The sequence below is a fragment of the Stegastes partitus genome, unplaced genomic scaffold, assembly GCF_000690725.1.
Source record: "Stegastes partitus isolate 25-593 unplaced genomic scaffold, Stegastes_partitus-1.0.2 Scaffold357, whole genome shotgun sequence".
NCBI classification, from domain to species: domain Eukaryota; kingdom Metazoa; phylum Chordata; class Actinopteri; family Pomacentridae; genus Stegastes; species Stegastes partitus.
The window spans coordinates 371,183-397,310 of NW_007578088.1; the positions used below are offsets into that span (position 1 = coordinate 371,183).

The 26,128-nt window shown below is 43.3% G+C and overlaps 1 protein-coding gene across 1 annotated transcript; it reads right to left on the reverse strand.

Moving 5' to 3' along the window:
- Positions 1-607: 607 nt before the first annotated feature.
- On the reverse strand, positions 608-25,882 carry gna12a (guanine nucleotide binding protein (G protein) alpha 12a). The gene is made up of 6 exons (XM_008284411.1): positions 25,161-25,882; positions 17,903-18,121; positions 4,180-4,230; positions 3,894-4,094; positions 3,410-3,616; positions 608-1,633 (listed from the first exon to the last, which is right to left on the reverse strand). The coding sequence occupies exons 1-6, from the start codon at positions 25,476-25,478 to the stop codon at positions 1,472-1,474; spliced, it is 1,158 nt and encodes a 385-aa protein (XP_008282633.1). The 5' UTR covers positions 25,479-25,882; the 3' UTR covers positions 608-1,471.
- Positions 25,883-26,128: the final 246 nt, after the last annotated feature.

A 26,128-nucleotide genomic window follows, 5' to 3' on the forward strand; every position in this document is an offset into this window, starting at 1 on the left:
ACTACATTGTTCTTTCCAGGACACCAAAATAGGAAATAAAAGGGAAATCATATACCAGTAAGAAAAAAACGTTTTCTGTGATTTAGTTTCGGTTGCTTGTTCTTGTTTTGTTGTTTTTCCTAGTAAGGCTTCCCACCCTGACTGCTACAGAAGTCCAAAATGGCCACCAGAAACACAGGGAAAAGGTCATTTACAGTTCAACCCTGTCATTTTCTGCTGTTCCCTTCACGTTTACAGGACAAAACAACAGGATCATGCAGCGTAACCATATAGCAAAAGGCTTCTTGTAAATACTCATAATGTGCCTCAGGTTACGTCGGGGCTGTTGTGGTACATCTGCTGGGATTCTGGTGGGAAGAGTGAAGAGGAGAAGAAAGGCGAAGACAGGCGTAGGGATAGAAATGAACCATAATTCGTGGAAGACTGGGAGCTGAGTGTTTTTACTTTAAACCAAGATGAGTCTCTAATTTGATCGTCTACTGTTTCTGGAGGAGGGAGGAGACGAACAAGCCGACTGTTGTGAGAGGAGAGGAGAGGGGAAGAGAAGAGAGGAGAAGAGAAGAGAGGAGAGGAGAGGAGAAGAGAAGAGAAGAGAAGAGAAGAGAAGAGAAGAGAAGAGAAGAGAAGAGAAGAGAAGAGAGGAGAGGAGAGGAGAGGAGAGGAGAGGAGAGAGGAGACGGATAGGATGCCTATAAGACTTGCTATCTGCAGTTGTTCATCTCTTGTGCGATGGCAGGAACATGAGAATAAACACCAGAAGAAGACAGAATAGACGGCACAGGAGAGGACAGGGAGTGTAAAAAAAAGGGCTTCGTCTCTTCCTCTGTTAAAGTTCATTGACAGGAACACTTGTGCAACCTTATCACATAACACAGCATATGACCAGCGTGGGCCCAAACCCTCAGCCCTCTCCCTCTGTCACGTGTACTTTAAGACAAGGCATTTTTCAGCTCTCTCTAAACCTTCTGCCTCTCTTCCTTCCTTCCTTCTTCTTCTTTCGCACTCTTCCCCTCCCGTTTCTCGCTCACGCAGCTCGAGCTACATTTCAACAGGCAGCAGTGTGACACGGTTTAGTGACAGGGGTGTCATTAGTCTTATATACACAAGAGAAAAACACTTTCAGTGCTCATGTCATGTAGTTGGTGCTTTCCTCTACAGCTTTTCAATACATTTCTGAACCTGTGTAGGAAGGAGCAGCTGACTGTCTTTCCAGCATACACACATTTATACAGGGCAAATGCAGGGTGTCCACAGGGGCCACAACAGGTCAACAGGTCCACAGTCGGTTCATGGCTCCACAGGTTAAGAGTTCAGTTAGATCCACTCTGAATGGGTCAACTGGCTGCTCCACAGGTCAGTGTTAATATAAGCTCATGGGCTGTCGTGTCAGACCCAAGCAGACCTTCTCAGAAGTCCTCCAGGCCTGGATTCACAGTTACAGTCAGAGAAGCTGTCGTCTGCGGCGTGAAGGTCACTGCAGCATGATATCTTTGAGGTTTTCCTGCAGGATGGTGTCCTTCACAGCGTGGAAGACAAAGCGGATATTTTCTGTGTCTACCGCAGTGGTGAAGTGGTGGAAAAGTGGCTTCCCCCGGTTTCTCCTCTTACGACTAAACGACTGCACCAGAAATGCCTGGAAGAAGCAGAGGAGGAACAGTGAGACCTTGATCAGGTGTGTGTGTGTGTGTGTGTACTATGAGCTGTGTTTCCTCGAGTACAACATGACATCCCCTTCTGTAGCACAATGGTTTTGGAAAACATTTAGGAAAGATTCCCCCGGATATTGATAGTCCAAAGAGATGAGAGGGACTCCTTGGAGCTTTTTCTCTCATAAACTGAAACCAGAAATACTTCCTGAGATACTTCCACTTTCCTCTTTCGCCCTGATTTTAATCCTTTGTGACGTCGACACGGACAGCTGTGGACATTACAGACATTAATATTATACTACTTTCTACTCTGTTAGAGAGATTTGTTCCAAACAGCGGAGCTACGTAAAGTGCAACACTAGCCTTAGACTTGTGAAAGAAGGATTGTCTCTGCCGGTTTGTATTTTGAGCTACTCATCATCTGGGATTGCGATAATTCTTAACACAACGACAGATGACAGAAACCAGGGTCTGTTTCTGAGACGATTTTGACTCATTCTCCCTCATCAGAACTGACTTCCTCCAGACAAACGCTTCCAGGACTTCAACAAACGAGCTAGGCCAAGAACACTAAATGCCGACTATGCTTTCCTTCTTTGCGTGTCAAGGGTTCGCAAAGGAATACAGCTTGTAAATTCTGTAATCCCCCGAAGCCTGTGAGGATCTGCACCAGACTCCTCTGTGGACGTGTGTGCAGCCCAAAAGGTGTCCATCTGCACCTTAGGCATGCCGACTACACCTGCTAAAGGAAAACAAATGTTGCTCAAAACTAATTTTTGTTCAGAGGAGACTGTACCGGATCATTCTCTGTTATCCATAACTTTATAATTAATAACTAAAAGAGCTGTAATTGAAGTAGTTGCTAGCGGAAATCCTGTGCTACGTTGGCCCACTGAGCTTGACACAACTCAGGACTCAGTGGTACAGCCCAGTCTGTAGGTAGCTGCCATATCCTTCAAAGACTGCGCCATCTGTTTTTCTATGCAAGATATAAGGTTTAATACAACTGTCAGACTGGTGCGGACTTATTTTAGTACAAACAGAACTACATACGCTTTCAAAGTCCGCTTTGGTCTGCGTACATGGACATAGAAAGCAACAAACAATCCATAATGCAACGGAAGAAGCAACATATAATGCATTTTCCTCAAAATCTATGTTTTTTTAAATTAACGTTAAGTGCCAAAAACTGCAGTTCCTTAAATGGCCACTTGAGGCTGCCTACTAAAATGAGTCAATCAGTATAGACCTGCATGTTCAAACTTTACAGCAAAAATAAACATGTTTACAGTCTGGTACAAAAAACGGTTTTGGTCTCTACAGCTAATTTCCCCCTTCACAATAACGGCATGTGGGGTGAATTTTTACATAACTCCTCAGTTTAAATTGTATTAAAGCTTAAAGTTGTGTATAATTGATGATGTTGCTGCTTTGAGTGACAAGGCGTTAGAGAACAGTCTATGGCCTGTTGAGACGTTTGCATGGCCCAGCTCAGATCAACTCCACCTCTTTGCTTATTTTTGGATTCGCGGGGAGATAAGAAGAGTCAGTCGCTTCCAAGATGACGACAGCCAGAGCCACCACACTGAGCTTCCTATAGGTGACGTCACAGAGGCTTCGTCCATCTTTATGTGCAGTCTGTGAGTTTTCGTCAATTTTAACAGTTTGTACATCTGTCAAACAATCTGACTTGAACGGGGGTGGAATTTGTTGAAAACCGACAACTGGTGTCTCATAATGAAGCGACATTAGAAGCGTACCTGTACGTCCTCTAGCCTGCGCGGGTCTCCTCTGAACTCCGGAAAGTTCTTGCGGATGTCCACTGTGCGAATCTTTTCCACCAGCAGGTCTGTTTTGTTGAGGAAGAGGATGATGGACACGTTCAAAAACAGCTTGTTGTTGACAATCGTCTCGAAGATGTTCATACTCTCCACCAGGCGGTTTGTCCTGCGGTCCTCCATCAACACCTGGAACCACACAAACTTTTATTACTCTTTTTTCAGGTTTTTATTCAAGCAGCAATTAAGGATACAGCCGTCGTCATATGACTTGCTGTTTTTAACCGGAGCAACAACTGTTAACAATCATGTGTAGTAAGTCACACAAAGAGAGCTCTGTGTAAACCTCTCTCTGATCTTACTGTTCCTTTTTTGTTTAATAATTTAAAAAGTCCAGAGGCTGTCCGAGAAGCGTTTTTGCGGAAATACTATTGCATAATCAGGGATGTTTTGAAAATCTGTGTACCTGGTCGTACTCTGACGATGACACCATGAAGAGTATCGATGTGATCCCGTCGAAACACTGAAACCACTTCTGCCTCTGGGACCTCTGCCCTCCGACGTCCACCATCTTGAAAGGAATCTTTTTGATGACAAAGTCGTGTTCTACGATCCCTTTGGTCGCCTTCCTCGCAAACAAAATGTCTTGCTTGCTTGGAATATAGTTCTGAAGAGATGAGATAAACATTTTCTTACAAGTTGGAAGGGGTGAAGAAATACAAAGTAAGATTTAAGCAGTCGGCGTGACTCACCAGTTGCCCAATACGGTCCAAGTTATCCAGGAAGTATTTGACCGACTCACTCTGCAGAGAAGAAGGAAAAATCTATTACAGCTGCAGCACGAACCGAAGTCATCTTATTACACGCTAACCAAACTTAAAAGATCCCAACAATCTGATTACAGCACTTAAATCTGATTATTATAACAATGTCATTTCTTGTATTTCTTCCTTATTTAATTCTCATTGTGCTTATTGATTTATAAATACATCAATCGATGCAACAAAGACAGAAAACATGTAAGCAGCTCTAATCACATTAGTCTCATTATGTCTCTGTAATGCACACGGATACTTGCATGGACAAGCTTAGAGCAGCATTCAGAATTTACAACATCACCAGAAACTGAAGGGAGTCAATTGACAACACATTGTGTTAATACGAACCATGTTTTTGTATCAGTGTTGTCATCACATTTTGTCCACAGAACCTGACACGACTTTAAACTTTAAAGCTCTATTAAAGCCGCATTAATCAGTATTTCCCAGCTAACATTGGATCAAATGGTTGTGTGTAATCTGGAAAGAGCCACCTGTGGCTACAAACCCACAGAAAATTATCACCAGACTTGGCAGTTCAGCTCAGCTTTTTTCAGCATCTTGGCTTTATTTGCCCCTTTGTCTTGGTTTGATAGACTTCAAACTCTTTGTTCTCAGCTATAAAGTTCTGATAAACCGACTGTACACAACCGACAAAGTCAGCAACCAATAAACATAGTGGAGGATTCAGCAGTGAAACAGATATTTACCTGCTGGTGGAGACCAAAACAGAGCTAGGAGATTCTAAATTACCATTAATGTTGCTCTGTGTGTACTGACAACGTAATCAGGTGATGATATATCAGTGTTATACAGCTTGACCTACCAGCATATACTAACCAACTGAGAAAATACAAACTACATCCCACTGGTCAACAGGTTGGCTGTAGCGTCACAAGGCTGTCGTGAATTCCTGAATTCTCTCATGTTCCTGAATTAGAAACAGAAACTGACTTCCACATGCGACCAGTTTACCCAGAGAAGGGAGAGAAATGGAGGGAATAGTCTTGAATGGAAGATTACAAAATGTGATCAACATTACTTAATTTATAGGAATGGAAAATGCATATAACAAACTGGATTATAGGTTAATTCTTACAGCATGCTCCACTGTATTCTAGTTACCAAATGATCATTTTTATTTCCAGACTGTCAACAGAGTCTGAACCAGACTGAAACGTCAGCACAGGACCTTAAACCTCCGAAACCCCAAACCCACCGACGGTTTGAAAGGCATGTTTTTTTTATTTTACACATCAGCAAAAATGACACCGTTTATCAGAAGTAGAAACTGTAAAAGCAGAAACAATAATCAAAATTCAGCTTTTTAACGATCCCTCAACGACTCATCCGTCATGTGCCTGTCCATCGGTAAAATTAGTCAAATTCACTTTACATTCCTCAGTGAAAAATCACCCAAAACACCCTTTGCTCTCACCAGATTCTGGAAAAAAAACGAAAAATTCTGCATTGACGTACACAGTTATGTGACAACAATTCATTCACTTGTTGGCTAAACTGGTTTGAACTGCAGGTTGTGTTCATGAAAAGCTGATAGAAGACAAATATGGAGACAAAGAAATGTTTTTAAAAAGTTGCAAAATACCCATAATATGTAGAGTCACCTTTTTTCCAGTGTTGGTAAGACCTGAGGGCACTTGGGAAAAGGTTGGCACATTTTGAGTCAAGTCTTTCTTTTCAACTTTTGCAAAATAAACAAAATTCAACTTTTCATATTTTCTTTTTTTTTTAAAATTGCATTACAAATTTGTTTTACTGGATAGAAGACATTTTGAGCTCTGCTTCTGGTTATGATTGTGTTGTTCCCGTAGAGTTAAAGGACTTTCAATTGCGGTGAAAAATGAAGGCCACCGTGAATAAAAATGTTATTGGAGCTCAGGGTTCAGTGAGTTTAAATTATGCGTGTCCCTGCGTTGAAGCGCACAGAGCTTTATTTGGCGGAACAAACCCGAGCGATTGCAAGTTGTAACTCTACTCAAAAAGCTGTTTTCGAGCACAAGCTGTACAGTTTATATTTTTGGAAGTATGTTTCCTGTTATTTAAGGCAGCAGTCGCTTCACTTCTGCAAGGTATGAAAATCAATTGGCCGACTCTCGAAACTGGCGTTGTGTAATCCATTACAGTGAGCATCGCGTCTGCATTAACATTTGTCAGCGCTCCTCTGTTCGCTGCCGTGTGGTAATGTGGCTTAAGTGCACGCTGATCTTCACTGCAATGGATTACACAGCTGACAAAAGTTCCAGGAGGCTTCTGATTGATTTTCATAGCGCTGGAAAATGAATGGGAGCGAGTGGGAGCCCGGACCAGAGGAAATAAGCTTCAGTTCTCCACAGCTACGGCAGCGTGATTCGCAAAACGGTCCGCTGTGCTGGTACGTGTCACTTACTGCAAACTGGCTAAAGCCGAGGTTTTACGGCAAAACAAAAGGTATATAAAGTTCAAACTGGAATCAGACTGATTCCCAACAATAGTTTAAAAGCTGAAGCGCTCTCTTCCTCCCTCTTTCACTTAAATACACTCACATTCAACAGGAAACAGCTGTGTGTGTGAAAACAGTGGGGAGAGACATGGGGGAGGGAGGGATTAGCGAGTCAGACAGAACCCAGTTACAAAGTCATTTTAGCACTCCCATCTCACTCACACACACACACACACACACACACACACTCACACACACACACACACACACACACAGCACAATGTAGCATCATTCCACTTTAAACTCGTGTTGACAGCAGCGGCTTCTTCCAAACTTTGCAAGAAGTTTTGGCTTCTCCCAAACTTGATCAGCCAGACCCGGTGAAAGCTCCTCGACAGCGGCCCTGACACGCCGCACAACAACCAGGAAACGTGACCCCCAGTGTGAGCGAGATGTCGACCCGTGACCCCGCCGCTGACCTACAGTGTCACAGCAATAGGAAGCACAAAGGCGGGGACTCTGATTGGTTGAACGGCAGCGACGAGGGGTCGGGGGGTGGGGGGGCTCGGAGGGAAAGGCAGGGATGAGGGGAATTCCCAGAGATGAAGGGATACGCAAACAAAGACAGAGACAGACGCACACGCACAAATCATTTCCACGGGCCACTCTAACTGTCATCAGCAGAAACGAAGCAGTCCGATTAGTCATGCGGCGGGAGCATCAAGACGAATTAGTTTTATTAGGCCGAGGATGACTTTTAGCGCCTTGTAATGCAGATCTGTAGGTAATAAACGGTAAAATATAGCTGTGTGTGTGTGTGTGTGTCTGTGTTTGTGTGTGTGTGATTGAGTAAGGCAGGAGGAATGTCTCCATTCATGGCGTGTATGGGCAGATTAGAGGCTTTATTACAGCAAAGACCTGAATAAGCTCACATTCTGCAGCAGTGTGTTGTGTTGGTGTGTGTGTGTGTGTGTGTGTGTGTGTGTGTGTGTGGGAGTGGGCACAGGTATATGTGTCACTTGCGATGTGTGTGTAACTGGGTGTGCCTGTCAGTCCTTTCACTACAAACTACAGTGATACGGTGAAAACAGAGCAATTCCTAACAATTCCTCTCATTCATGATTAATGTGTTTATTATTCTTTCCTTAACTGGTCATTCATTTTGCATTTGAAATGTTTAGCGCAATCATTCAGAGAGCAAAGCGATGTCAGCACATAATAGTACTCGCTTTTTTTATTATTATTATTTATGGAGAGGTTTTTAAAGAGTTTAGAGAGGCGAGTTAAAAAGACGATTAGTTTCTGGAACACAATGTGTTTGTGAGATCCAGAGGAGGGAGGGAGGCCAAGCGCCGCACATGAAGAAGAGCCCAAAGTTGTAATATAGTCAATATATTATCTAATCTAAGAAGCAAATTATCATGTTTAAGAAGCTAATATGAAGTCTTTTTATTTGGTAAATGATCAGTGCTGACTGTTGATCAGGTTGGGTTCAGATAGCTGTAGTTATATCATCAGTTCTGACTTTTGTCTTCTGTTTATAAGTATTTGAATTTTAGTTCGTCAAAGCTGGCGTGTGGGAGTTTGACATATTAATGAACATCCTTCACATTCAAACAAAACAAGTACACACAATAGTAATTAAGCCTGTCACTGCCAGGTAACTTTCAGCAACCATAGCAACAGAGACAGAGTGTGCTGCAGCAACCAGAGGTACCAGTGGTGGAAAAATCAAGGAAAGTTTCTGATGCAGGTAAAAAGGAAACTTGTTACTCAGAGGAAAGACTACAGCCGAAAAGAGAAAGTGATCAACAATGTGCCTTATGTCATACGAGGTGTGTCAGAAAAGTTCCAGGAGCTGGTGGCACAAAAGAACTCAAACTACAAACTATGAGTTTTCCCCTTCAGACGATCAACCAGCACGTCTACAAAGAGATCCTGCGCCGTTTGCTTTGTTCAGTGCGCAAGAAGAGGTGAGAGTTGTGGCAGGACAAGTCGTGGCTGCTTCGCCATGACAATGCGCCTGCTCACGATGTCCTGAGCATCCCACAGTTCCTGGCTGAGAAGAACATGGCCGTGCTGGAGCAACCTCCCTACTCACCCCACCTGGCTCTGTGGGATTGTTTCCTCTTCCCCAAGCTCAAGGAGGTCATCAAGGGGACCCGTTGTGAAGACGACATCAAGATGGCTGTGACGATGAAGCTACGGAGGATCCTTCTAGGAGTGCATGGCGGCGTGGCAGAGAAGGCTGGGGAAGCGTGTTAGACTCCAGGAGGATTACATGGAAGGGGAAAACTTGTAGTTTGGGTTTGGATTTGAAATATATCTTTTGTGACACCAGTCCTGAAACTTTTCTGACACCTCGTACGGACATGTCAGCACTGTTCGTGTAACCACATCCACTGCCAAAGGTTTCATATAAAAAAAGAGTAATAAGCAAATGTTATTGTAAGTTTAGGTTAAATTCAGAAAATGCTACCAAACACCATCTTTAACCAAGTGACAAACTCCAGGGCTTAAAAATAAAGTAACTGCCAGTAATCTTCAAAAGGCCACTTGAGGCTGGCTCGAAAAACAAGTCAGTCTCCACGAGTCTCTGTGTTCAAATGTCCAACTTTATAGCAGAAACAAACACAGTTACAGCCTGATACAAAAAACTGTTCTGGTCTCTGTGGCTAATTCCACAGTTCATGACAACTGTAGTTGCACCCAGATATGTTTACATTGTGCGCCTCAGCTCCACTCCACTGCTTTGCCTATTTTTGGCCGAGCTGAGGCTTAAGAATCAGGAACTACCAACATGGCGACAGCTGAAGTCACCACACTGATCTTCAAAACAGCTGTTTGGGAAGGTGACGTCATGGAGGGTTGGTTTACTTTATACACAGTTTATATAACTGATTAATCAGTGTAGTTACTTGTTTCAGAGCTAGTAATTATAAATAACATTTCACTGACAACCTATTTTCATTGTGCTTCATGTTAATCACTGATATCTGAAAACCCTTAAACACAAGTTTGATTTTAGACAAACCTTCATGTTCACTTAACATATTACAGAAACTAATGGGTCCATTATTACAGGTCTTGTTAACAGGTAGTCTACATGTTTCCCATGCACTGGGGGACCATCACTGAACCGAGCCAGCAGGGGTCCCTCGCTTGTCGTTCACATAACTGCGGCTACACTTGCCTTGTTTACAATCCCTGATCATTGCGCTGTTAATGTTTCTTCCCCTGTTGGGCTCGTTTGTGGAGAAGCCACAGATGCTGTTCCCAGATCCCAGAACAATCTGTTATTAATCCTTGAACTAAAAGAAAACATTAACCCGTGTTTATGATGTTTACTTATTGGCTAAAACAATGTTTGGTCCGTCGCACATATAGGCACAGATATTAGGAAGCTGTGACAAAATAAAGAGCAACACGTCGTGCATACACAGAGTCAACACTAAAACAGATTTTTTTCACTCTAGATAAAGACGCACAGACAGAGTGTGGGCAACAATACATCATGAACTCCACCTCCTCACTGAGGGCAGCAGACTTTCAGACTGAGGCTGACACGAGGTTTCTATGTGCAGCAGCGCACGTGTTTCAGCTTTTATATCTCTTCACCACCTATACTGTAAAGTCTGAACCTCCATTTTTCAGGATGTTTACAGCAGTTCACCATCCCGGCTTGATGTACGGCCTTGTTTTCTTTAAGCGAAGGAGGCTTTTTGGTGTTTATGTCCTGTATCAAACTGCGCGTTATCTGGGTGTGGTGGGAACACAGAAAACCCTGCAAGTAAACAAAGTCCTTGCATGTGCTTTCACTATCTCCACTTCTCCTTTTCTCTCTCTCTCTCTCGTAGAACTTCCCATCCCCCTCCTCCTCCTCCTCCTCCTGCTCATCTCTACTTTCCACTCCCTTTTCTTTTTCTCCCCTCCGGTCCGACTCGGCCTCTCCGCTGCCTCTCCCTGTCTGCCGGTGGCCCGGCTCCAGCGGTGCCTGGGAAAAGCTGACTGTGGTATCCTTGGAAAACTTCTCGGAGAGACAGGGGAGGTGGAGAGTATCTAACTCAGCACATTTACTCCACAGTAGACATTTTAGTTTTTCTTACTGTGAAAGGATAAGGCTGGGGTTACTCTATATTTTACTTATTGTCAACAAATCCCACAAAAAAGGCGACCAGTAGCTTCTTTATCCTGCCTGTGAAACTCAGAGTCAAGCTACTGAAGATGATTAAAAAGAGCTCAGTAATATATTATTGATCAAAACTGTAAGTAATTGTATGAACAGCCGGGCAGTGTAGTCTTAAGCAAACAGATTGAAATTGTGCATATGTTAGGAGCTATTGTAGATGAATACACATTTAGCGCATTAGTATTTATGGCAGCAGGACGCCATATGAAAATTATAGCCCCTCGACTCATTGATGCATGTGTAATATGATTTTACCACACTAGCAGCACGGATCAAAGTGCCAACGTTGCTTCACCACATTAGTCGAGATCAGAGGTTTTTCAAACAGCGAGCTTCCCGGGGGATTGTTAAAAGAGAGGCGCAGAGAGAGAGAGAGAGAGAGACGTGAGGGGAAACACAGCGCATGAGGTGAAAGCGACAGGTGACTGCCGCTATTCTAAAATCTACAGGAATTCAGCTGCAGTTAGGTCTGCTGATTTGGCCAGTTTATCGGCGCAGTCAGCTGTTGCAGCCGCAGTGATTGTGACACGCTTGCTCATGGAAGCAATTATGGTGCTTTAAATCTAAAAGAACCTGCCTGCAGCAAGCGGTGTCAAAACTTGAGGTCGTAACTCCAATCATCCACTGCAAATAAACATCCAGAAATCCACTTAGAAAATTACAAGAGGGGGAAAAAAAAAAGGCCTTATTAACGCAGAACGTGGCTGAGAACCAACATGTTTAAAGGTTTATTATTGTGAATTGCTTATTAAATATTCAGTGATACTTGTTTGTACATCCACCAGCACGCTTCAGTGTCTGACGATGGCAATTTTGTCCAAATTTAAACACACAGGCTCGAGCTGTAGCCGGCACTCAAGTAAGCAGCGATATCCTTTTACTGCAGCCTCACACAGCCGCTAGCGTGGCCGCAGTCTTAACTCATGTCGAACAAAAAGAAAAGGTCTGTGACACAGAGGAATGAGCTGACTACACAGACACTCATTTAATGCATTGCTTTTTGTAGTTATGGGGATTTGCTGACAATAACAAAAAAATGGGAAATATCGCCAGCCTTACATAAAAGCAACGACGCACCTAAGCTGAACTGAAGCATTCAATCCGCTCGGTCCCAGACTCTGTGTGCCATTAAAAAGTTTACAACGTATAAGCAGCGGGAGATCTCTGTGACTTCAAGAGCTGTCTGTGGAGGCCGCTAAGTGTGCCAGAGGAAAAAGAAATTGTCTCAGGGTGTCGGGGAGGGTGACGTGGGTTATACATGTGTCTCAGAGTCGTGGAGGCCGAAGGATGCGTCAGTGAACAGATACTGGCCTATCAATCGTATGCTGGCATTAGTATTAGTATGTTACACATCATAATGCAGAATAAAATGGTGGCATCACATAGTTTGTCCAGTACAGCATCATCCATTGTGTATGATACTGTAAACACCGTCTGCAGCGCATGTAGCAGAGCGCGTATCACAGCTGAGCAGAAGGTGTCTTCACGGTCAGTTGCCAACTAGTTTGTGAAATGCACTGCTGGCATGTTAATAAATAATGACCCTAAGATTTTTCCTTTTCATGTGTATATGTCTACATGCGTCTAGATGTATTTATTTTCTTACTGAAAATTGGTATTGGCTTTGCCTCCAAAAAGTCTGACACCGGTTGGGCGCTCATTGATACAGTTGAACATTTGATCCAGTGGAAGCTTATTGACGGACTGGAAGCTTTCTGTGTGGTTTGGCCTTTAAAACAAAGGACGTCTGCAGCCCTTACGCAGCTGTAACACACTGACTTTATCGTCCAGCAACTCCAGATAAGACAAAGCAGTCTGAACCAACACACACACCCACACCTACACACACACACACACTATGTTAAGTGAGAGGGAGACGGAAGTGGCTTCTGTCTGACTCCAGATTGTTTTGTCACTGATAAATGTGTAACAAGGTAAAAGGTCAAACTTACAGCCCTGAGCAGACAGTAAAGCTGCTGTGCCACTTTCAATAAAGTCCAAATAAAACCGGCTGCCACAGCCAATACGCAGCGCAATGACAACAAGCCCAGCTGCTGATGCTCCGCTGTGAGACATTGGCTGCGTGGACAATATGGTTAGTGATCATTCATGACATTCTGCTGAACCATTAGGTGTCATTAACAGTCTGTCTGGCCCTTCAGCGCGTAGTCGTGGACACTTGTTGAACTAATGGTTTCTGTAGCCGTTCTGTTGAGCACAAAATGTTGTTTAAACTACTGTAAGTGGCTACTTTCAAGCAGTCTCACTTTGTTTGGGTCTCTGAAGACAGCAGGAAAAAAAGATGAGCTAAGACATCTGGAATAACAGCAAGGCGTGATCTGAATAAAGACAACAGCCAAAGAGCTGCCAGGCGTCCTTGGTGTCTCATTCTGGCCATTGTTACATGAAACCTTGGAGGATTTCAGTGACACAAAAACAAAAACACAACGTGACAGCTCTTCTCTCCTCAACTAATGTAATATATTTGCCCTCTTTGACATGAACTGCTTCTAGATGTGGCTGAAGAGTCACAGTCCTGTAACAATTACATAACAAGACTGTGACTCTACAGCCACGACGGCAGCTCCATGATGCACATCCAAAGTCCTTCTAGGCAAATCTTGACACTCAGCAGCCATCTTGGTAACACTCCCAGCCAGTTATTTTGGGCGAACAAGACCAAGTCCCTATCTGAATGAATGGGGGATGAAGCCATAACTGCAATTACAATTATTAGCAGGACACTGGTGCTGCATAATCAGACCGCTCTGCAGCTCAGAATAGTCTGGCTGCACCTCATTATCATTCTACTATCGGGAGATGGTGGTATTTCTTGAAACCAATCACAGTCGTTTGGGCGGAGAAGAAAAGGATGTAGCAAAAGCGTTTCCTCAAAGCAATGATGGACTATTTGGGTGGCACATTTGCACACAGGGAGGTGAGAACTGTCATGTAAGTGGCAATTTTACAGGAAAAAAACAAATAAAAGAAAAAACTAGCAAGGCTGCCTTACTATGGGACCCAAATCCAAAACGTTTCTTGGTGGTTGCTGTTTGCTGTTTGAAGGTTGTTGTTGTTTTGTTGTTTTCCTTAGTGAAGGAGATTTTGAAAATTGTACATCCATTATCCATCTATTATCTATACACCGCTTAATCCTCACTAGGGCGAAGGCAGGGGACACCCTGGACAGGTCGCCAGTCCATCGTAGGGCCACACTTAGAGACAGACAACCAAGCACACTCACATTCACACCTACGGACAATTTAGAATCACCAATTAACCTCAGCATGGAGGGAGGAAGCCAGAGAACCCGGAGAGAACACACGCTGCACGGGGAGAACATGCAAACTCCATTTGCCCGATGTCCGAGGGATGCCAGCTCAACGTGGTGAGCTATCGCGGCACCCAGAAAATTGTACACGCTACGTGAAATGTTTGGCCAATGGCAGGCTCATACCCACAGTCTCCATCTGGTGAGTCAGACTATTGGGACATTACCACTGCATGCATAGAATCACCAGTCAAATGTGATTAAAACTGTTTGGTAACTTTATGCCAAAATAAAGTTTAAGAAGCATTTTTCCCCACTTGAACTACATGAACAGTTACACTACATTTGAGTCAACAACACGACTGGCTGGATATTTACCTGTACCGCTGTTATAAAGCAGACGATTGGATTTCTGTGTCATACAACCACAATCTTTGAGGTTATTCTCCCATAGGTTTCTATTCAGGACTCTTTAAGTGTCTAGCCTCTCCCTTTTAACATCTCTGGCAGTGCTTTGAGCTAATGCTGATTTCAGCTTCCTACCAGGCTCACAGCAACATTACTAACAAGCCAGTATTTACAATGGTCATCATCTTAGCTTAGCTTCTCAGCATGTTAACGCTAGCTAATTAACACGAAACACAAAGTGCAGCAAAGGATTTTGTGAATCAGCTAAAACAATAATCTCTGCAAAGCGATTGATGAACCAGAAGCTGGACTTCTTCCAATCACTGAAAACAAAAAGAAAGCACACGTACGTACTGGTGTAATAATCTGCCCTTTGATTGTGATTTTGAGGCTTTGAAGTATTCAATTTTAAGAAAAGGTCTAAGGAAAAGCGCCATTGTTTTCTTTATCAAACTCCGCTTCAAAAACACCTTGAGGCATTTTCAGTAAAGATATTGTTTTATTTTCCATCTATTCACGAGGTGTACAATAAAAGCAGAGAGAACCTTCAGTGATGATGTGTGCTTCCCACTGGTGTTGATCAGAGTGTGTTTATAATATTAGGGTTAAAAGGAAAAAGAATTGCACTGCCATCTTTGAGCCGTTTCAGATTGTGTTTGCTGCGTGTAACGTGGCAGATGAAACTCCACAGGGCTCCACTTCACTGGCTCCATTTCCAGTCAAGAGAAAAATAATTACATCTTTGGAAAGTCTCCAAACAAAAAAAAAAAAAAAAAAAAAAGAGAGAGAGGTAAGTTACACAGGAAAACAATAAAAGCTTCCAGCGGCCTCACTCACTGCGACTTCTTTTTCAGCTGACAGGTATAAACACTTGTGATGTGATCCAGTTACTTTCTCTGGTGTTCTGAGCACGTCAGTGATCATTAAATCAGTGACAACACACGGAGGTAAATCAGTTACCGTGCAGATATGTGCTGCTGCTCGCCGCTGCAGAACCACAAAGCAGAGACAGTTGAAAGTGCAGGGTTTGTCGCTGATTACAATCAGTTGATAGCTAACAGCAGGAACGATAAAGAATGGATAACCAAGAACGAAAAAGGTTAAATCATTACTTATAAACTGATACTGTTGTCTGGCATTGCATTAATATCTTGAAAGCCCTGTTCCATTTCATATAGACAGACAGGTAACAATTTAAAGAAAGACATAAAGTGCCACTATGTGCTTCAGTGCTCCAGGCCATTCATTCTCCAAATGTCTGCAACACTACTGAACACTGTTCTTCCAAAAGATATTTTCTGATTCGGTGTTTTGATGAGAGAGAGCTGTCCAACACGTCGGTCCAAAATGTGTTTTAATGGATCGAGATCTGGTGACTGTGAAGGTCATAGTATATAATTCACATCATTTTCATCAGACCTTTCCGTGACCCCTAATGCCCTGTGGACAGCAGCATTGTCACGCTAGAAGAGACCACTCCCATCAGGATCAGGGAGGTGATCGCTCACAACAGCTTTGTATTGATTTGCAGTGAACCTTCCCTCCACAGGGGACAAGCGAACCCAAACCCAGCCAACAAAACGTACAACAAAGCCATCAGATCCCGTCCCTGTAGGGGTCAAGGGGTCGGGCGTTGCCTTTAATTGTCACCTGTCTGTAGGAGCAACAAACAGTGCTCGGCCAAAGGTGACTTATCTGATGTCTGCTGTGACGCATTACGTGAAGCGTCAGGTCAGCCAGTGAGCAACCTCTGACTTATCTGACTCATTTATGATTGCTAATGAAAGAACGAAGAGGAGGCTGGAACATTCACTGGAGGATTTAGCATTTGAGCAAATGTTTTGTTTTGGAATATTTTTACCATACAATAAATTGGTTTGGGGCATTGAGAGAGTGCTGATTAAATACCCTAGAAAACACACCCACGGAGTCACAAGATGATGAGAAGGATGTGAACAGCACAGAGCGATAAACACATCTGAGACATCCAGACAATATACGGCATTATTATGTGTAACTAAATATTTAGTCACTCTGTTAATTCTTTTAGCCTTGTAGAAATAAGCACACAAATATCTCCTTAAGATGGATCTTAAGGAGATATTTGTTTTAGGGGGCCACAAGCTGAACAGATTGGGAGCTACAGCTTTAGAGCGCTGCAGGAGTAGTTTAGGACATTACTGAGAAGCTTTGAAGCTGTTTATCTTTTCGTGGAAACAGGTCACTGATCAGGTTAAGAAAACACAGCCAACGCTTTTGGGAGCATCTAGGAGTCAACTGAATATCAGACAGAATATATAGCGTTTTACCGATTATCTGTATTGTTATTTCTTTTTTTCTAAATCTGATAAAACCAACTAATCATCACCAGTCACATCTCTCCATGAGTATCGATCAATGTCCAGTCCTCAGCATTATCTGATATGTTATAGATTACCAGTGACAGTCTATCAACACTGGACGATGACTGTTCAAAGGTTCTCTTTTATGTAAATGTTAAATAAATAAAGGCTTTTCAAGAAGCATTGTGTTGGAGTTTGTGTTATTCTAAATTCTGATGCCAAATGCATCCCATCCCATATTAGTTATTGGTATCTTTGATTACTAATAATGGCTATTATCCCAAACAAACCACATTGTTGGATCCCTATAAGGCTCTTTCTCTGTGATGGAATAAGCACACAAACTTTTTCTCATCATTTCAGGTTAGGAGAGTGCACAGCAGACCCAAAAAAATACCCTTTCTGGGTGCGGTACTCTTTCACAAGTCATAAAGAGCTTAGCTCTGCTATCCCTCTATTTACTTACACCTCCATCCTTTAATCTATTGATTCCCAACTAGGTGTGCTTGGACCTCATGAGGCCCTTCTGCAGTTGCCACAGGGTATGAGGAAATACTCTGCAACAGCGCAGCGAATTCCAACTGAACCTACTTCTAAAAAATATGAATTCGCCAGAAAAAAGGTATTAGGGAGTAAAAATAAGCACAAGTAGGTCTTGCAGCTACAACAGTGCATGGCCTAACATTAAATGTTACAATTATATGTGCATGGAAACTAGTCAGAGAGCAAAAAAAGTCAAACTAAATTGCATAAATTAGTAGATGAATGCAAACCGCATCAAAGCTACGAGAAATAAAACAAAAAACATAAAGAAATCTGAGACTAGTGCATCTCGCAATAAAGAATTTACATAAAATATCACATCTCATACAATTATTTGGGTTAAATGGCATCAAGTTCGAGTAAACACATGAAGAAGTTAACAGGTGGTAGTAATGAAGCTTCACAAGCCTGTGAGGCTGCATAAAACAAAACAAGCCTGGTAACCACATCTCTGATCTACTCACCAGCTGGAACTCGGAGCGCCGTGCGTAGGCCTCCTGTATGCCGGCGTCGGCCCACAGCGCGCTCAGTGCCATCACATACAGCTGGAACTCGATGGGCTCGACCCCCGAGGCGCCCACGCGTCCCTCCCACGACATCACCAGCATGCCCTGCTTCTCGTTTTCGCAGCTTTGCCAGCTGATGCCCAGTTTGTCCCGGGCGTCCACCAGCACACGCATGCCCTGCAGAAACACACAGCGAATGGCACACAATCAGGACAGTGGAAGACGTACAAATACTTCCTGACCAAGCTGGAGGAGAACGTTCACGCTGCTTCCTGGAGAAAACGTCAACGCTGAGACGTAGCATTACTGGTAAACATGGAGCGACTTTAACATGGGAGAGCATGTGTCCAACACACACTCCAAACATGTGTAGCTGCTGGTGGTTTTGTAAAGAGAAACATGTGGACTGATCTGCGTGGGAGGTCTCCTCCTGAGAGTTCACTCTTAACAACACACACAGATATTGAGCGTTTCTGCTTTTATTTCTCTTTTATTCCTGCCAACTATTCCATTTCAACAACTACTAAAGTGTTCCACCGTCATCTTGGTGTTTCCTTTCAGATGTAGGATTAGAGAGTTCTGTGTCTCACCATTTCTGTAACTTTCCGAGACTGATGATCCGACATTCACACCCACATCGCACAGTGATTGGCCAGCTGTGCGGAGGCGAGGAAGGAGCTTTAACTTTTCTCTCAGTCATTTGTCTCACAACTGTTTTCTGCCACTTTTTTTATGTGAACAACCGAGTGCAAGGCTACGAATGTCTTCCACGAAACTGTCTGAAAGTCAACTGCAGCTTTCTCACATGCTGGAGCGAGTTTTCATCCCAGTCTCTGATAACTTACTGCAGTGTGAATCACATTTCATAGCATCACACAGATGTGGACTGAGCAGTGAGCAACCCACAAGTGTCTGAGGGGTCACAGCGTGTCTGTCAGTGACTCATGACCACATAATTCTTTTGCAATGGTCAAGTCAAGTTTGTTTGCACAGTTTAATCTCACATTCAATAGGCTTCACTCAACAGCAGCTGACCCAGCTCAACCTTGTCTTTAGAAAGACAAGAAAAATCTGCTCATAACCCCGAGCAACATCAGACAAGGAAATTCAAAGAGAGATTCCCCCAGCTGAGAGCGATGGGTTCGCAACAGGAGGAGTGAGTGTAAAAAAGGTATTTCTTACTGATGCAGCGATGTTTGAGCTTGTGTGTGTGTGTGTGTGTGCAGTCCTGACCGGGATGCTCTTTATGACTCAGAGCTGCGGTGTGCTTTAAAGTCTGATCGCCTATTTGAGGCTTTTTTACAGAATTGATGCTTTTGTTTTTAGGAATGAGTGACCTAAAACAAGCGAGGAAATCCTAAACACAAAGACACGCTGCCACAATCGGACACACATGCAGGTCCTCGCAATAAAACGACTGAGAGAGTCACTGTGAGCGAGCCTTGAGTCACAGCCACACTGTGATCTCTGTTTCCGTCTGTGAGCCGACGTGAGGGTTATCAATTATCTCCAGCATTGGTCGCATAATCCTCCATATTCATGTCTGCCTCTCTTCCTGCGGCCTGCGTGTTTGCATGGCTGTCTTGTTTTCCTGCTGGTCAGCCCTCGTCTTTGTCACTAAGCGTTCCTCAAACCTACTTAAAACAACTCACAACCTCACCGACTTCTGTTTTCTCCAAATATGTCCAAGAAAGATTGCTTACCCGAGCAGTAGCAGAGCATCCTTTCTGTTTTCTTAAGTGAGCAAGTGAATTTGTAAATGGGTCATTCAGATGATCCCATAGTTGAGAAATATTACAGCTGCACTGTGTTTGTACTCAGGTGGCCATGAGTCACTAGTGGATGTCAGATGAGCCAGAATATTATTAAAAAAACACACCGCGAGCTGTAAATAATAAAAACCAAGCTACTTTGTTTTCTGTTAGCCCGAACATAACGGTAATTACTCAGACACACGGATGTTGCATAGATGTTTACACCATCCATTTAGTTGTTTGCTGTTTGGCAGTTGTCCCTCAAGTGCTGAAAACACCTTTTGTAAACTTGAGCATAATTTACTCTAATCCTGCTTTATCGCTGGTATTTAGCCTTTTGTTGCCAGCTTAAGAAGGATTTTTAGGTAATAAACATGGAAAAGTCTGACTTTACTTGCTTTTAAGGAGCGTATTAGTGCAAAACTCGCCTTGGCTCAGTGATCGGTTTCACTCAGGAACAGGAACGCAGCCTCAGTCTGTAAAACTTCTGAACCCGTTACAGGGATGCCCAATATCATAATTTGCTGATCTCTCATAAACAAACATATTCCATCTCATTTTGACTGATGGTGATAGATTTTTCCGACCTTACTCCACAGACCATCAAGCTCCTCCTGTAGTACAATAACATTTTATTACCCCTACACTTGTTGTTACGACTCACCGGCACAAGTGGACATAAGACACAATCCTTATCAGATGAACACAAAACTAAGAAAGATGCTTCAACTTACATGTAAAACATTCATATTTATGTAACATCATCAAACAAGACTAAATATTTTCTGCCTGTCAGTGCTCATTTTGGACCAACACTGATATTTCATTTCAAAGGTCCCATATGGTGAAAATCTATTTTATTGAGGTCTGTGCTTTTTATAAACTTGGAGGTGTAAAGTAAAAACTGCTGAGACATAAAGACCTCAAGCCCATTACTTTTATTTTTAATGACAATGTCCCAACAACAATATGAAAAACTTGGGTGTTTGTGTGGCTAACGTTATCGTGGGTTTTGATCGTGCACAGGTCAGAACTCTTATGGTGGAAACTTTAATACCACTTTGATACCGATAAACAAGGACTGGGTGGGTTACTGTGTTTTCATGTCACCTGTTGTGCTTCAGTGCAACCTCAGTAGGTGTTTACATTTGTTTGCTTTTCTCCTGCTGTTCTCATTTACATATGTTGCTGTTTCTGTTGTCAGACAAGGGACTAGCATGAAACAATGACTGAAATGCAGCCAGTTAGGACTATATGTTACCCAGCAATCACAAGTTAGAAGTATCGTAAAACCCGAACTAGAAGCTGCTACTTTTTCCACACGGTTTGACCACTGCGGCTTAAATGATGATGCGGCTAATTTATGGACTTTTATGATTTTTACGAAATTGCCTCGAGACAAAAGTGCCATTGAGAGCGACAATGAAAGAGAGACTGAGGAAGTGTGTGACTAAGTCATTCTGAGGCTGCTCAATTCTGACCCTGAAGACGACGACTTTAGTGGTTTCAGTGCGCAGGAGGAAGATGAAGATAGCCATCAACGACTTTTCCTGGTATTTTTTTAACCAGCTGTGTTACAGGCACTGTTCGGAAAAAAGCATTTACGGTACGTATTTGTGTATGTTACCGGTACGTATTTAATTAAAAAAATCTTTCTGTGTAAATATCTCATGTTACAACATGGACACCTGCAGCTTATAGACCAGTGCGGCCTATACATGTACAGAATGTGTTTTCTTTTTAAAGACAGTGGGTGCTGCTTATATTCAGGCGTGTTCAATAGTCTGGAAATTACGGTAACATAATGTCTTGGTCTCACACACTTATTTACGTCTGTGTCAGCTGCTGTATGGTTACTGTTTTACTTCGGACTATCAATCACAGGTGCAGAGCGAGTCTTCTTCCTGAAGGGGTCATAGACAGCAGCAGCAGCTCAGCTGTGTTTGAAGCTACAGACACTGAAACCAGGGGTTATACTGTCATAGAAACATGAACCATCTTTGTGGTACTTTCAGCTGAAAATTGAAACATACACTCTGGGGACATGTGAGACTTTCATCATCTATTTTTTTATAATTTATTTACGCTCTGTTATACAGTAGATGTGGCTGAGAGATAACGGTCAGAATGTAAACTCACATGAACATAGTGAAATGGGCTGATTTGGTATTTGTGTCTTACCCAACCAAGCTTTACCCTCACCCCGACCACAGACAGCAACGCTATGAGAGACACTATTTTGAGTCAGAAACATTCTCTGAGAGAGAGCAGCAGCTCCTGGGATCCGTCTCATGTGTCACTGGCACTCAGTGTCAAACCACATGGGGCTAAAAAACATGAAATTCGGATGTCTGACTTGATGACTTCTCACAGCGATGGTGTGGTCAGCAGCCTTATTAACAGTTGCCTTCGGCAGATGGCCGGCACTGGCCAAGTTCAGTTTCATTTATCACTGTGTTGTAATTAGAACGCTCTCTTGCAGCATTAATATTATCCGCCCCGTGAACTGCACTGACCTCCACCTCTAACGCGATGGCTGCCTTCTGAGCCTACACAGCGCATGAGGAGGATGGTACTCAACACCAGCCACAAACACATCACAAGCCTGCAAGCAGTGCCTCTGTATCAGCTTTAATTAACAGGGTTTAACCAAAGAATGCCAAGAAAGCTGATGACACAGGAAAATAAGCTACCAGAGATGAGACAGGAGATCAAGCCATCACACGCACATTTTAGAAAAGCAGGATATTAGCGCTGATCGTATGTTACTGTTAGTATGTATGTTCTGTTTCCTAGCAAACATGTGCAGCCTGTAGGTTGGTGGATCACCATCGACCCTGAAGTAAATCATTCAGCAAACCTTTACTTAATATCTGAGGCCTGACAGACATAAAGTAACTTAAAACAATGTGTGCGGAAAAAAAAAAATGTTTCCACTTTGATTATAAGATTATTCCAGAGATTTATCTGTCACTGGAGGTATAATTAGTGAGATCCAAGAATCAGGACCACACCTGTACTCCGCCTCTGTTCTGTTTATTTTCATAAGCCTAACTGTGCCACACACCTGTGCGCTCTCTCTCAGCCTCATCCTTTCTTCTTTTCCCGCTTTGTTCTCCTTCTCTGTCATTAGGTTCCCATGAAAGCGGGGAATCCTCGACACCTGGCAGGTGAGACTAATCCTCCACCAACAGTCCAAGCCACAGACAGCACAGGATTAGCTGTTCCGTTATCTTAAGTGGTTGGAAACTGACAATATACTTGAGTTGGGAGCGACAATCGACTTTATGTGAGATAGTGATGGGCATTTTTTACTCTGTTCTTAAAGAGGTATCACCCACTCAAGAAAATATTGAACTGATTAGTCAGGTAGTTGAGATAACTGTCTGACATTGTTGGCTTCTTTCTGTGTTTTATAGGAATGCAAGCTGAATATTTTCTAGTTTTTAACTGTCTATCAGGCAAAACAAGTACTTTGAAGACATCGTTTTGGAGATTTTTTCCCTTTCTTATGGTATTTCAAAGACTAAATGATTAATTATGACAGCTAGATTAATCATTAATGAAAATAACTGCCACTTGCAACCCTACCAGGAATATTAGTCCTTAATATTCTCAGGATGATAAATAATGACAAGTTGAGCTGGGGAATTACAGGCATGTAGCATCACGTTCATATTTCTGTTTGCTGGTTCCACTGGACACAAATACCGCATTAAACCCGAAGCCCATTACAGTCAGATCACATTTTAAATCATGTAATTTCTCGCTCTCCTTGCCTCGCCAACGAGCTCCGACACATCGTGCATTGTGCGTGCTATCTGGAGGTAGGGTGGTGCTAAAGTGTGGGTGTGTGTGGGCGGATTGTGTTCATGATCTGGTCCGAGACAGGACCGCCACTGTATGCCTGTGTTTGTGGGTGGAGGGGCTATTGAATGCTGTCTTGTCTGTGTAGAAGTGCAGGCTCTTATCGTCCTTGTCTGGGCTGTGTGGCACTCAGGGCGGATGTGCTCATCCCTCAGGAATAGTCTGGTATTGTTAGCTGGTGAAGGAGGCCCAGCCATGACAGCAAACAAAGGGACAGCGCACACACACACACACACACACACACACACACACACACACACACACACTTCAGGATAAAAATATGCACTATGTCAACAGACCTCTGTGTGTGTGTGTGTGTGTGTCTGAGTGAGTGTGTGAACCTCAGCTGTGGATGAAAACAGCACAGGGCTGCAACGAATGATTACTATTGATTAACCAACCAGTGACTTTGTCAATAAAATGTCCTAAACAGAACAAAAAAAAGACCAAGAGTCTAAGTTGACACCTGTTTGTTTGCTTGAACAAACATTCCCACCATAAAAGATGAAGAAAAAGCATCATGAATTAGTTAATTTGACTAATGTTTCTTTAAAAAATGGCTTAACCCTCCTTGGCCCACAGTGAAGCTGTCTAGTTGGACCTATTCCTGCCTGACTGTAGACAAAACCTCCAAACATCCCACAATCTGACCTGCATCACTATAAGATCATTAGTGGGACAGTTCAAACAGCAGATTTCTAACAAAGTATTCAACCTGCAGTATGATACTATTTTATTCTAAAGATGTTTAGTGATGGAAACTTTAATATTTTTTGAAAAAGCAGAACACATGATTTGCAAAAATGACACACTGGGCTTCAATGGCTGCCACTTATTCACTGAAAAGGCTCATAACTGAGTCAAAATCATGAATTTATTGTCATTCAAAGTCATTGATCCACCTCTAGAATCTAATATAATCCAATCCAGCAGCTCTGAAACCAGATTTTCAGTTTTCAGTCTGTGTTGTGAGACAGCTGATGACTGTTCTTCATGTTAATCATTCAGGTCATGCTGGGTGGTGCTGTGTTGGACTGAATTACATGTAAAAGTGTTGCTAATACTTTGCAGCATAGCAGGCATTACATTTACAATTTCAACTCGTTCATTTCTTCTTTTTTTGTTATTGTGCTATATCAGACTGTTTCAAGGCAATAAAATCCATTTTTTTGAGACATATTTTAATATAATAGTGTCATCAATGCCTAATGGACATAAAACTCAATCTGTAAAAGCCTCTGTTGCAAATATGGGACATTTTTACAGAAGCCTCCAAAAAATAAAAATAAAAAAAGTCATGATTTTGAACAGTTTAAAGGGAAGAAAAAAACCATCAATAAAATCAATGCTTGGATCTCTGAGGGTTAAATGACCTGAGAAACTGCTGGTGATTAATTCTGTCAACTCCTTTAAGCTCTTGCCAATACACACGACTTGATCAATCGACTAATCTTTCAGCTCTGATCAATAAGCCTCCTAAATGTTGTCCTTTACTTATACACCGTGATTTAAAGTTCAATAACCAGGGCTCCAAACATGAGTGGAGGACTAGAGTTTCCTCGGAGGCCCCCCCAGCCCCCCCACTGCTCCCTTACCTTCAGGACGTTCTCATAGATCGTGTCCCGGAAATCCAGCAGGGCTTTCTGATCAAACTCCTGCCCGTTAATGATGCGCATCTGTTTCAGGAATGTGGACTTTCCGCTCTCTCCGGCCCCGAGCAGCAGGATCTTCACCAGCCGCCGGACGGCTCTCCTCTCCCGGGCGAGCATAGCGTCTATCTCCCGGCTCCTCCGCCGCGCCTCCCGCTCCTGCGCCGCGTCCCTCTCCCTGCTGCCCTCCTTGCTGCCGCCCGGGTCCCGGCTGGCCTCGGCCGGGAGCAGGCAGCGGCTCAGGGTGCGGACCACTCCCGACATGGCGAGTCGTGGGAAAAAGTTCACCGAAACTCCAGTGGGAAAATGTTCATTCCTAGGATGGTGACCCCTGGGATGGAAAAGGCCCAGTCCGGCTACATCCACTCACAGACGGCAGGTTTCCAGCGCAGAAACGAATCCGGTCCACATTCAGGGAGCTGCCGTTATCTAGTCTCCACAAGCCGAGTCCATCTTGGTTAGACCCGCCATCGACAAAAAAAAAAAAACACTCTGGAGGCAGAAACAAGGCGAGAAAAGTTTCACTGCTGGAGGCCAGAAACTGTGAGTGAAAGCTGCTGTGAAGTCGGCGCGTCCATCCAGAGAACAACAATAGTGACGGCAGCGCTCCAGTCGTGGGACTCTACAAACTAGCAAACACCGCCGGCGCTGTGTGAACTTGGGAGCGCAGCTCTGCGGGCGGCGGTGGGACGGTCCGACCGCGGAGCCACCGGAGCTCACCGGCAGGGGGCGACAGCGGGCAGAGCAGCCGGCGACACTACACGTTAGCACCGGCACAGAGTTTGAGGGTAAACCGGGGAAAGACGCCCCCTTTATTTAAAATATGATATTATGTCGACAAAAAGTAGGTTTAGTGAACAAACTCAAAGCATAATTAAATCATAGCAGACCACAGCTTTATTTTAATTAAAATA